Below are 13,780 nucleotides of genomic sequence, written 5' to 3' on the forward strand. Positions count from 1 at the left end.
ATAATTAAAATGGAGAGCTTCTTCCCTGAATATTTTTATGTTGTTAGCTTAGAAGTAAACCTAGGATTTGGGAAGTAGAGACTTTTTTTGTCTTTTAGAGTTTCCGGATTTAGTATGGTGGGAATGTTTTCTCCCTGGTTTCTAGTCTTTGTGGATACTTATGACCATTTGGAAACATTCTCAACCTGAGTTTTAGAGAGTCAAGTTATTTTCTCCCTATTGCCTCATTTTTAATGAAGTATTAGAAGTAATAAGTGTAATGCATTTGAATATAGAGTTTTTTCAGAAAAGCTATTTTATGAAATAATAAGCTTGAACTGTTGTTTAGTATGCTTAGAAATAAGTTTTTGAATGTGAAATGCTTTTGTTTTATATAATTAAGTAATTACTGAACGTTATGCTTCAAGTTAAGTAATATTTACAAGAAAACATATTTTGAATTTTACTATTTTTGTACTAAACTGAATAAAACTAGAGTTGACAAAAATTTGGTATTAAAAAAGCAAACAGAAAAAGCAACCTTCAAAATCTCTGTTTTTCTCTTTGTTTAGTTCTTTTTGGAGGTGGATATCTGCTGAGACAATAAGAATTATAAGAGGTCAGTTTCAATAATACTCTTTTATGTTTACAATGTAATACAAATTTTCATGTGCCAAGATGTTCAATTGTGGGGTTTCTGTTGTCTTTCACGAAGAATATTGGCAAGTGAAAGAGGAGTCTAACCATGGTGATGACCCACTACTTTCTCTCTAATTTAGGACTAGAATCAATGGAAATGGGACAGGCTGTGGTGGCTTCTAGAGTGTCTGGGCGGCTACTCAGTGATTTTCCAGGCATGACCTCCCTTTCTGGTGGTGTGCATGCTTGTGCTGGGGAGCAGCAGTACAGGTGCTGACAGCTGGGCAGGCATCAGAGCTGGTAAACACCGAGCTGTTTCCAGTCTGTGCAGCCTTAGAAAGGCCACCTGGTACTGGCAGCTAAGGAGAGGACAGCTTGAAGCTGGCTGTGTTGAGCCTTTCACTCAATAGCCTGGGGACCCTAGTTTATTAGCAATGGCCTTCTTCCGGCTTATGAAGTTTATTTTTGTGACCATCAAATTTCAGTCAGATTATAAGTTATAGTGTTCATGTTGTGTGCCTTAGTTCCTTTGTAAAGACAGGTGTAAGCCAGGTGTGGTGGTGTACACCTGTAGTCCCAGCTGTTAGGAGGGAGAGGCAAGAAAGGCAGACTCGGCTGTAGAAGTTTGGGGTTAGCCAGACTATGAGATGCTGTCTCTTCTTTGCCCTCTCCCAAAAAATTGATTTTCTACTGCTGTATCTTAATATTCTTCAGAATGGTCAATATGTTAGAATGTCCCTTTTTCTTTGCCTGTTATTCCCTAACTCCCTTTTTTTCTTCTAATGATTTGGTTTTCTTTTGGACTGAACTCCATACAATTTGGAGACTTAAAAAGAAAAAGATAGAAATATAATATTACAATGTAAATGTATAGCAAATTTAGACAATTTTTTTTTCCATTTCTGGGGTTTGAAATGGCCTCCTGTGTGTTAGGTAAGTGCTTTACCACTGAGTTACTCCTCTGACCTAGAACTTTTATATTTGATTTTTGTTTTGTTATTTTAATGTACAAGCAATGGGTTTCATTTAGACATTTATCATACATGTAGATCATTGTATATTACTCACGTTCACCCTTGCACTGCCCTTTCCAGTCCCTCTTTCCACTCTTACTGGTCCCCTTTCTCAACTCAAATACTCATTTTCTATTTCCATGCCATAGATATGCATGTATATACACACAGAGATACGTTTAAATCTAGAGTCTACATAGTATAGAAAGTGGTATTTTGTCTTACTTCCCCCATGGTATCCTGTCTTGTTCTCCTCTGCCCCTTCCTTTATACCTTTTCTCCTCCCCCTCATTGCCTCACTTCTGTATTTATTAATGCTAGTTTCAAAAATAAGTAACTCAGCTCCCTTCCAGAATGTTCAGATATTTTGTTTTTTCTTTTTTCTTAATTTTCCCTATTATATTTTCTTGTATTCCTGGCAATTTGTTATTGTTGTTTTCCTCTTGCAGCACAGTGATTCTTCAGCTTTAGGTTTTGTTAAAACACTATTATACCTCAGCCTAGAGCTTCTGAAACAGTTGGTCTAAGATAGGTCCAAGAACTGATAACTATTTTGGTTAAGTTTGTTAGCTATTGACAATAGCTAATCTTGACTAGTAAGGTCCTATATCTAGAAAAATAGTGTTTGAGATGATACATAAACTACTTTGAATACAGATTTAAAATTTGGTGGTAGATTCACTTCCTCTACCAATTCTGTGTACATAATTGAACAACAAAAATAATATTTGGGGGTAGATTTTTAAAATATTCAGTTTGAGAAAAATAAACTCATGAAACTCAAGGTTTCTTGTTTATTGTTTTACTTTAAATGTGTGTGCTTAATAAAATTCATAACCTTTCATTACGTGGTGTTTGGAACCAGGAGATCATTATGTAGTTTAAACACTGAGTTTCAAGCAATAGCCAGTCTCCCTAAACTCGTAGCACTCACTGCCCACAATGCTACAGAGGAGTCACAGTCTCACAACAGCTTTCGCTTACAATGAAAGGTTCCCATAGATCATAATTATCCATTCAGTATCACTGAGTAAGAGATGGAGAATGGCTTATAGATTGTGAGAAATACTTTCTGAGGAAAATAAAACTTTTAATTTATAAGCATAGTTACCATGATCTTTCTTTTCCTCCCTTGGAGGAAACAAAAATGCTGGACTAGAGTAGCCAAGGAAACTAGTTCTCAGACTCAGTCTTATTTCCGAGGGCCGCTTGTGGTTTATGACTTATTCTTTTTGAGTGTCCTCACCTATACGTTATTGCCTATAACCTACTTTTCTCTTCATTTTCCCCATAGCGCTGAGAGCTTATTTTGAAAGAATAATGGATGAACCATCTCCGTTGGCCAAAACTCTGGAGCTGAACCAGCACTCCCGATTCATAATTGGGTCTGTGTCCGAAGACAACTCGGAAGATGAGATCAGTAACCTGGTCAAGCTGGATCTACTAGAGGAGAAGGAGGGCTCCCTGTCACCAGCTTCTGTCAGCTCTGATACGCTTTCTGATTTGGGGATCTCTGCTTTACAGGATGGTTTGGCCTTTCACATGAGGTGAGAAGAGTTGCTTCATGGGTAATGTGTTTATTTACTCTCTTGTTATTTTCACTCTCATGTTCTGAAAGGAAGAAGAATATATTAACGTCACCTCCATTCACTGGGCCCATCTTCTGACTAGGAAATTATGCACTTTTCAGGTTTGGGGACTATCTTTTCCTATATATTCCTCTTAGCTTTTTACCATTCTTTATACATACTAGGTCCTTCAATATGACCCAGTGAATGAAAGTTATGTTGAGCAATTTCAGCTTCTGTAGCACTTTGATTAACAATGTTGTAACTTTCATTGATTGATAGGAATTTTGCAGATTTGGCTAAATTTGTAGTCTCCCCCCAACCCCATCAGTGCTAGAGATTGAGCCCAGGACCTTACACATGGTAGGCAAACACTCAACCACTGATCCGCATCCTTAGCCCTTGTGGATTTTGTTGATTGTGTTTTGAGATAGGGTTCCATTACCCCTGGTTGGACTGGAACTTCTTATACAGAGCAGGCTGGCCTGGAGCTCGTTGAGAGCTTCCTGCTTTTGCTTCCTGAGTGCTGGGACCATACACAGTGCCTAGGGACATTTTGCCTTTTTTATTTGTATTTTTGAAACAAGATCTAATGTAGCTCCAAATTGCCCTGAATTCTTGATCTTCCTCACTCCAGCTTCTAAGTGTAGGTATTACAGGTGTGTGCCAGCTCATTCATGTTAAAGTAACCATTTTTTTTGGTTTTGTTCTGGGACAGGGTCTTATGTAACTCAGGCTGGCCTCAAACTCACTATGTAGCCCAGGCAGACATTAAACTCCTAATTTTCCTGCCCTGGCCTTTAGAATGCTAGAGTTACTGGAGTGCTGAGATACTGGGATGAGCGACCATACCCTTTGACTGATGGTTGATTAGGTAACTAGTTTAGTCATTTGCTTTTCAGTTCTTAGGTTTAAAGAGTTTGGGTCACATGTGTTTATCATTCATTTGTGAGTAAACCTTAGGAAATAAACCTCATCCCTAGAAATTTCCCTCTCTCTCTCTCTCTCTCTCTCTCTCTCTCTCTCTCTCTCTCTCTCACACACACACACAAACACACACACACACACACACACACACACACACACACACACACACAGAGTAGAACGAACAAACAAAATGCTATCCAGGTGATTCTAATGTACACTGAGAATAAGTATTATAGTTCTAACCTAGATAAACACAGTTAGGGTAGGTGCTGCTACTGTTATTATCTTGATAGTCTGTTATTAATGGGTCATAAAATAATTAGGCTCCTTTTTGTATATCAAGATATTGATTCTAGGCTGGGCAGTGGTGGCGCATGCCTTTAATCTCAGCACTCAGGAGGCAGAGCCAGGCAGATCTCAGTTTGAGGCCAGCCTGGTCTACAGAGCGAGATCCAGGACATCCACCAAAACTACACAGAGAAACCCTGTCTTGAAAAATAAAACAATGTGGAGTGAGTAGAAAATTTCTTAATAAAGAAAAATGAAAGAAAAATAAAACAAAACAAAAAAGATATTGACTCTATAGTAAAATTCCATACTGGTTCTGGTAATTCTTTGTTATTGTCCATGGGGCTTGGAATCCTAGCTTCTCTAAGATGAAGCAGTTAGTGTATATTAATAATCACTCCCATTTAAGCTATATGGAGGTCAGAAGGATAAAGCAAATTAGATATGGTTTACTTCATGATTCCTGGGACTTGTAATGAAGCAGATAACTTACATAAGTTTTAGTGTTTTTTTTTTAAAAATGTATTTGTCAAGACAGGATCTCTTTTTGTTGTTTTTTGTTTTGATTTTCCCCAAGACAGGGTTTCTCTGTGTAACAGTCCTAGCTGTACTGGATCTCACTTTGTAGACCAGGCTGGCCTTGAGCTCACAGAGATCCACCTGCCTCTGCCTCCCAAGTGCTGGGATTAAAGGCATGGGCCACCACTGCCCAGCTAGGACAGGATCTCTTACTTCTTAGGCCGACCTTAAACTTGGGCTTGTCCTGGCTTAGCCTCCTGATTGCTCTGATTACAGGGACAAACTACCTTGCCTGACTAGCCAAATGCTTTTGTTTTACTAGATGAGAAAACTGAGGTCTGAAGAGGGAAAATAACTTGGTTGAGGTTGAGAGTTCAAACTCAAATGTCCTGGTTGCATTTTTGTAATTGTTTTACTGGTTACTGACCTTACAACTTATTTTTTTTTTTTTTTTTTTTTTTTTTTTTTACAATTTTTGTAAGTATTTCTGATAATGTTGATTTTCTGGCATTAATGAACAAAGTATTCACCTAACTTCAGGTCAGAAAGAAGAATTAGCATCAGGGACTAGAAATGAGGACTTTATACAAACATGTTTACTTTATGGTTCACTTAGGTTGACCCTTAGGTTAGTACTGGTGGTATTGTCCCCTCAAAGTCATTTGGAAGTGTGTGGGGTTGAGAACTGCTGAGGACAGAGGACTGGCGGTACTAAAACTTTTGCAATAGAACTGGAGGAGGTGGCACATTCCTTTAATCCCCGTGTTCAGGAGGCGGAGACAGACAGCTCTCTGAATTTGAGGCTAGCCTGGTCTACATAGTGAGTTCCAGGACATCCAAGGCTATATAAAGAGACCCTCTCTCAACATTGCCATCACTGCTTTTATAATTCAGTATATCATCCCACACAACCAAGAATTGGTCTCAAAATGTCATACTCCCCTATTGAGAAAGACTAGGTTAGTGTTAAATCTTTGAAGTTGCACTGCTTTGAGAAATCTAACTTAATTTTATGTGAAACATAAGATTCAGTTGTTGAATTAGGACACTGAGTTTGGCAATGGTGCAATAAGTGCTATTACAGGAAACTCGGCTGATGATATTCTGAGGCAGTATGTAGGTGCCAAGCATTCCCAAGGTCCGTGGCTGTCAGGCAGAGGCTGTGTGGTCAGTGGCGTGGCTGTAGTGTCTTGGATGCCTCATTGTTGCCAGAACTCTCATGGTTGTTGCTCATGGGTAGGAGTGTGATCAGCAGCCTGGGAAGAGGACAGTTGCCAGTTTCCACTGATTTCTCAGCTGATGTTCCAGATAGAACAAGACTTCTTTATCTAATTCATCTGTGGACATAACAATGTCTTTGGGAGTAACTTAAATTCTTTCTTTTGACAGGAGTACTTCTAATGACATCTGTAGCTAATTAAATTGTGTGTGACCACTGGCAATCCATAACTTTTCCTTGAATTTATTTCCTCTCTGAAAAATGAAGATAATGATGATTCAGGCACTGCTTTCACTCTGAATACTGAGTCTAAACTGGTTGAGTTTACTAGCACCTCCTAGAATGAATAGTCTGATCTTTCCTGCGTGATAGAGGTTAAGGGGACAGGCCTATTCCTCACAAGTGTTAACTAGGGCCGTCTGAAACAAAGTGAAATAGTTGCTGTGATCTTCATGTTGGGTGCTAAGTGAACATTTTAGTGGTCTGATGGATAAGCAGGATTAGAAAATAGACTTTTCTAGGGATGGAGAAGACATGCATCATGTTTTTCCAGAGTCACTGAAAGATTGGCTAAATCACTTCCTAAGCTTTATCACCCAATTATTTGAAAATAAGGACTTAAATAGTCACAACTTGGTGGGGATAAGTAAGTCTCATTGAAAAACTGCTAAGGCTTTTTAATTGTTAGATAAGATCAACCTGGGCTTATCAGCTATAGTTAAGATGATATATCTCTGAAAAATCATTAATTAATTGTACATTTCAGAAGAAAGACTGTTAAAAGACTAAATGCATACATCTTAATTTTGGTAACTAGTATATGATTTGGTGGCATTTAATAGAATTGTCGTATTTGTTTTAATTTTGGTAGTTTCTTTGATGCACTTAAGGTCAGATGGTCCTGCATACTTAAAATGCACCACATGATGTCAACCCATTGTAAACAGTTTTGCCGACTGGTATACCGAATTCCTGGTTAAAATCCAAGTAGAAGCAAATTATTCCCCATATTTTGGTCTTTAACCTCTTAGGGTACTGTGATATATATATATATATATATATATATATATATATATATATATATTTACTTTATGTATATGATTATTTTGCCTGCATGTATAGCTGTACACCACTTGTGTGCTCCTGAAACTGGAGTTACAGACAGTTGTAAGCTGCCATGTGGTGCTGGGAATTGAAACCAGGTCCTCTGGAAGAGCAGTCAGTGCTCCCAACTTGTAAGCCATCTCTCCAGCCCTGGCACTGTGATTCTTAAACCTACGTCAGGTTTATATTTGAAACTCCATCTCAGTTTTCTCATAAACACCATAAAATAATATGGTCAAAATACTGACTGATCAGGTTAAGGACTTTATGTGGAAGTATCTCTAATTGTTATCATCTGAATGCACATGAGTTGGGCGGAAGATGTACCATAGCCTGGGTTCAAGGACAAAGTGGGCTCTGTGAAAGTGAATTATGTTCTTGCCATTCATCTTTTGAAAATTGAGAATTTAGATATGATTGCCTGTAAGATGTTGGACTCTTCAGAAGAACCTAGGGAATTTTGAAGCTCTCTCTCTCTCTTATTTGTTTGCTTGCTTGTTTTTTTTTTTTTTTGTTTTGTTTTTGTTTTTTTTTTTTTGGAGACAGGGTTTCCTCTATATAACAGCCCTAGCTTTCCTGGAACTTGCTCTGTAGACTGGATTGGCCTCGAACTCACAGAGATCTGCCCACCTCTGCCTCCAGTGCTAGGAATGAAGATGTGCCCCACCACTACCTGGCAAAGCTCTTTTTTAAAAAAAAAAAAAAAAAAAAAAGATGTATTTATTTATTATGTATAGTGTTCTGCCTGCATGTGTCCTTGCAGGCCAGAAAAGGGCACCCGATCTCATTATAGATGGTTGTGAGCCACCATGTGGTTGCTGGAAATTGAACTGAGGACCTCTGGAAGAACAGTGTTCTTAACCTCTGAGCCATCCCTCCAGCCCCAAGCAAAGCTCTTTTGTAATTAGAAATTACTTGTAGTTTCTCCTGTGACACCAAACAAACAATTTATGAGTCAGTTTGGAATTGGATCCCAGATAACTTTTTTCACTGTTGTAGACTTTAAAAAACAACACGGAGTTCTGTGCATATATTTCTCTCTAGGATATAATAGTGTTAAGGTAAGGTTTGTAGAGAATCTGGTATTGGCTTTGAGTGATGGGGCCTATTTTTTTCTGATACAGCCTATTCGGTTTTTCACTTTTTTATGTATTAGTGCTTGGGATTGAACCCAGGGCTTCATGTTTATTTAGTTCTGTTATTGAGCTAATAACACTCAGTCGTGTTTTCTGAGTGACTGATTAGAAAATAATACTAATAATAGAGAGTATTCATCAGTGCTTTAGTGTATGTCAGACACTGCTGTGTTTTGTGTGGAGTGTCACACTTAATCTTCAGCACAGCCAGTGAGACGAGTGTGGTGTTATCATTCCCACAATATACAGGTGGGGAACTAAGACATAACATGCCTAAGGTCACATGACTGAATGTGGAAACTAGTCAGAGTTCTAACTGTCAGCTCTTCTATCAGACTTATGGTTTCTTTGAGCAGGTCTTTAATTCAGTCATCCTTACTTCAAAGGGATGGAAAGTATTTGAAAAGTGAACAGTATAGAAAATAAAGGCTTATATATCCACCAACCAGAGATTACTCTGCTAATACTCTCCTTAGTTGCCGTCTTCTTCTTCTTCTTCTTCTCCTCCTCCTCCTCCTCTCTTCTTTCTTTTTTCTTTTTTCTTTTCTTTTTTTTTGTATACAGTGTTCTGCCTACATGCCAGAAGAGGACACCGGATTGGAATTATAGATGGTTGTGAGCCACCATGTGGTTGCTGGGGATTGAACTCAGGATCTCTGGAAGAGCAGCCAGTGCTCTTAACCTCTGAGCCATCTCTCCAGCTCCAGTCTCCTGAATTCTTTTCTTTTCTTTTCTTTTTTTTTAAATTTTTATTTATGACTATGAGTGTCTGTCTGGGTGTATGTATACTACGTAAGGGCAGTACTCTCAGAGATCCAAAGAGGGCATTAGATCCCATGGAACTGTAGTGATAGGTGGTTATGAATTTCCTGACTACTGTAGGTGCTGGGAACCAAACTCAAGTCCTCTTGAAAGAGCAGCAAGTGCTTTTAACCACTGAGCCATTTCTCCAGCTCCTCTGAATCTTCTTCTATGCATATACCCAATTACACATGTGTGTTTCTTTTCCTTCTCTTCACCTTTCTTTTCTTCTTTTTGAGACAGGGTCTTCTTATGTATCCCTCTCTGTCCTGGAGCTTTCTGCTATCCTCCTGCTTCTGCCTCCCAAGTGTTTAACCATCTTGCCATGCTACGCACACATTTCTTGTTTTAATTGTTTAACAATTTATATTTTATGTGTCTGGGTGTTTTGCTAAGTACCACATGCATAGTGCCTCAGAGGCAGAACAGGGTGTCAGATGGCTTGGAACTGGAGTTATAATAGACTGTTGTTGGCAGTTGTGTGGGAATGAAGTCTGGGTCCTCTGGAAGAGCAGCCAGTGCTCTTAACCACTGAGCCACCTCTCCAGCCCCATATATGTTTTGTTATACTGAAATGAGGTCATATTGTGCACACTTTTATAAACTGCCTTTTTTGGTGGTGTGGTTATGGTAGATTGAAATCTCGGGCCTGACATATTATAGACCTAAGCTGCTAAAACTCTCCATCTTTCTATTTCAAAATTTTTTGTGTCAGGCTTGAAAGATAGCTCAGTGGTTAAGGGTGCATATACACCTCCCTGCCCCCAATAATTAAAAGTGTTAAAGATAAGCCAGGTGGTGGTAGCACATGCTTTATTACCAGCTCTCAGGAGGCAGAGGCAGGAGGATCTCTGTGAGTTTTAGGCCAGCCTGGTCTACAGAGTGAGTTCTAGGACAGCCAAGGCTACACAGAGAAACCCTATCTCAAAAAAACAAAAACAAAAAATAATAATAAAGATAAATCTTAATTTTTTTCATCTCATTTAATATACATCCAAATTCTAATACATTCAATCAAACAAATATGCAACACCACACATTATATTTTACATCTCTTGAATTTCTTTTGAAGAAAAATTTTTTAAATTTATTTATTTGTGTCCTGCTACATATGCAGAGGTCAGAGGGATAACTGTCCTTTCACATTGTGGGCTCTGGGGTCAAACTCGATTCATCAGGCTTGGCAGTAAGTGGTTTTACCTGCTGAGCCATCTCACTGCCTTCCTCACTGAAGCTTCTTTTTCTTTTTGGCTTTGGATGGCCTGGAAATCACTATTTAGACCTGTAGCTTGAGTTTTCCTGCCTGGCCCACAGTCAAGGCAAATCTCTCTCACCTGCCAGTCCCACAGCCACTCAGACCCGACCAAGTAAACACAGAGACTTATATTGGTTACAAACTGTATGGCCGTGGCAGGCTTCTTGCTAACTGTTCTTACAGTTTAAATTAATTCATTTCCATAAATCTATCCCTTGCCACATGGCTCGTGGCTTACCAGGATCTTCACATGCAGCTTGTCATGATGGCGGCTGGCAGTGTCTCTCTGACTCAGCCTTCTACTTCCCAGCTTTATTCTCCTCCTTGCCCCGCCTATACTTCCTGCCTAGCCAACGGCCAATCAGTGTTTTATTGATTAATCAGCAACACATTTGCCATACATCCCACAGCATAGACCCAGCTGGCCTCAAACTCACAGAGCTCCTCCTGCCTCTCCCTCCTGAGTGCTGGGATTTAAGGCATGCATCACCACATCTGGTCCTCTTAAGTTTCTTAATTATATTACCACCCCACTCCTGCACCCTGCCTTTTGTGATATTGACCAGAGACTTGTTTGAGAGGAAGTTAATAATTCATGGAAATACGTGTATGATTGCTAGTGATTATTATCTGGTGCAAGGAAAAGAAAGGCAGACTTATCATCTGCACTCTTCGGTTGAGCAGTGGCGGCACCATTTTGGCACTGCCTTACCACTAGTAGTGTAGTCAGTTTCATAGTCATGGTGAAGATGGCCGTTTTTGTTAAAATCTATGAAGAATGGAGCTTTTACTTATAGCTAAACTATTTTTGTTTGGCATAGAAATGGGATTTTTTTTATTTAGTCTCACTTAAACTTCTTGAGTTTTATGGCTTTAATCAGTTTAATAACTTCATTAAAGTCTGGTGATAGAGATAAAATCAAATAATGGCTGCTAAAGCTTTAAGGAATATAAAATGTGCCACACCCAATATAATGTGGTTTAAATGTTTGCTTAAAAATTTCTTTGAAACATGGCCTTGTTATGTAGCCCAAGCTGGCCTTGAGCTCAAAAGTCTCCTGCCTTAGCCTCCAACTATCATGTAACCCTTAATCGAGATAGTTTTCTTGTTTTGATTTTGAAACAGGGTCTTAAACCATGAAGCTCAGGCTAGCCTTGAAGTTGCTTTGTAGCCCAGGCTGGCATTGAACACGGGATCATACTGACTTTCTCTCTTGAATGCTAGATTTACAGGCTTGTGCCACTGTGCCTGGCTTGATAAAATGGTTTGCCTGGGAAGCTTCAGTCTTTGGCATAAAATTTGGATATTTAGTGTTGAAAGGCTTGGTTACATAAAACATGTACCGTGATTGTTACAGTTCTTACACTGAGAATAACCATTATTAAAGTCACATGCCTTTTCCCTCTCTTGGCTCGTTTGTGTCAAGCTTTAATATAGTAAGTATGGAACTGGCTCTTGTTGCAGTTCCTATCATGGCTTTACTTATAGGCAGCCTGTGAGGGTGCTTTATGTTTCTCTTAGCATTTCTCATTTGGCTTGCCTAAGTTTTCCTCCTTCCTCCAGTAGCTTTCCAAATTTTCTTTCAGTGCTCTTTCCTTAATATTCTGTGGTTCCCAGTTGCCATGGTACCATAGTAGTGAGTAGACAGAGAAGGTCATTATGAGATCTGCAACTTGGTGCTCTTGCTGGGGGCAGTAGTCTCTTTCTCTGTCACTTACCCTTTCCTCCTTTCCATTCTGAAAACAGGAGCTGTCTGTGACCAGTGTATGTATTTCAGACTCAGGAGTCCATTCTATACAGTTGTATGATTGTTACAAGTAAAGCTCTGTTCCACGATGTTATACTTCTCCTATATTTCATGAGTTTCTCCCCTGTCTTCTTTCTATTGGCATAAATTCTCAAGTGAAGTTTGCATTTATTGTTTTATTAATAATTGATTTTTATTTTATATTCATTGGTGTTTTGCCTGCATATATGTCTGTGTGAGGGTGTCAGATTCCCTGGAACTGGAGTTTCAGACAGTTGTGAGCTGCCATGTGGGTGCTGGGAATTGAACCCAGATTCTCTGGAAGAGCAGCCAGTGCTTTTAACTTCTGAGCCATCTCGCCAGCCCTTGTTTTCTATTTTTTAATTATTAAAAAAATACGTTCATGGTAGAAAAGTTAGAATTCTGACAAATATAAAAAGGAACTAACAATCTAAAATAGTTTCATCCAGTGATAATCACTATTTAAAGTTTTCTTTCAGTTTTTTACTGCTTAACAATACATTTCATTAAAAATAATGTCCTGGTAATTACACAGTTCAGTTTTTCTAATGTAACACTTTCTTGTGTTATTAAAATATTTTTGAAACTTAATTTTACGAAGCCAGCCTGGCCTACAGAGTGAGTTCCAGAACAGTCAGGGCTACACAGAGAAACCCTGTCTCAAAAAACAAAACAAACAAAACAAAACAAAACAAACAAAAAAACCTTACTTTAAATGTCTTTTCATTTAAAAATTTTATATTTACAGAAAAGTTACAAAGATAGCATTCCTAGGTATCTTTCACTCAGTTTCTTTCCCCTAATGCTAATTTTCCATAGCTTTGTTAGGAATTTCTATAATTGCCATATTTAGCAAATTTAATTAGATTAAGCCACTCAGCAAAGTGAAAGGATTTTTCAGAGAGTACTTACATGCTTAGTTCCTAGATTCTACCACTAATATTTTTTCTATATTTGTTTTATCATATATCTGTTTCTCTATCCAGCCATTAGATCATCTTAAATCCCTCGTTTTGATATATATATAATATATATATATATATATATATTATATATATATATATATGGCCTCGAACTTACAGAGATCCACCTGCCTCTGCCTCCCGAGTGCTGGGATTAAAGGCATGCGCCACCACCGCCCGGCTAAAATATATTTTTATTATTATTCAGTTTTTTCATTGTGATTTGTGTGTGTCTGTGTACATGTTTGTGGTATATGTACACGGTTGTGTAATGGTGTACAAGTAACCCGTTCTGGTACCCTGCCTTATTTTGAGACAAGTCTCTTGAACCTGACAAACAGCAAGACCCAATGTGTCCTCCCCAACCCCACCAGCACTGGGGTTACAGGCATATGATGGGTACACCTGACTTTTAATTAATTAATTAATTTTTTAGGGTTTTGGTTTCTGAGGTAGGGTCTCTGTGTACCCTGGCTGTCCTGGAACTCCTTCTGTCGATCAGGCTAGCTTCAAACTCAGAACTATCTGCCTTGCTGGGTAAAAGGTCTGTACCACCACACCCTACTGAGTTAAACTCTCCTTTTGTTTGTTTTTTGTTTCC

General features: G+C 38.7%; 1 protein-coding gene across 7 annotated transcripts in view; it reads left to right on the forward strand.

Moving 5' to 3' along the window:
• Acaca (acetyl-CoA carboxylase alpha) overlaps window positions 1-13,780 on the forward strand; it is a 270,501-nt gene that overhangs the window by 65,710 nt on the left and 191,011 nt on the right. For all 7 annotated transcript variants that reach the window (XM_059271384.1, XM_059271383.1, XM_059271385.1 and 4 more), the window contains 2 exons: window positions 552-598; window positions 2,926-3,178. In XM_059271384.1, the coding sequence (XP_059127367.1) occupies window positions 552-598; window positions 2,926-3,178 (300 nt within the window). The remainder of the gene's footprint in view (window positions 1-551; window positions 599-2,925; window positions 3,179-13,780) is intronic.

This window comes from Peromyscus eremicus, chromosome 8a (assembly GCF_949786415.1).
Source record: "Peromyscus eremicus chromosome 8a, PerEre_H2_v1, whole genome shotgun sequence".
Classification (NCBI taxonomy): Eukaryota; Metazoa; Chordata; class Mammalia; order Rodentia; family Cricetidae; genus Peromyscus; species Peromyscus eremicus.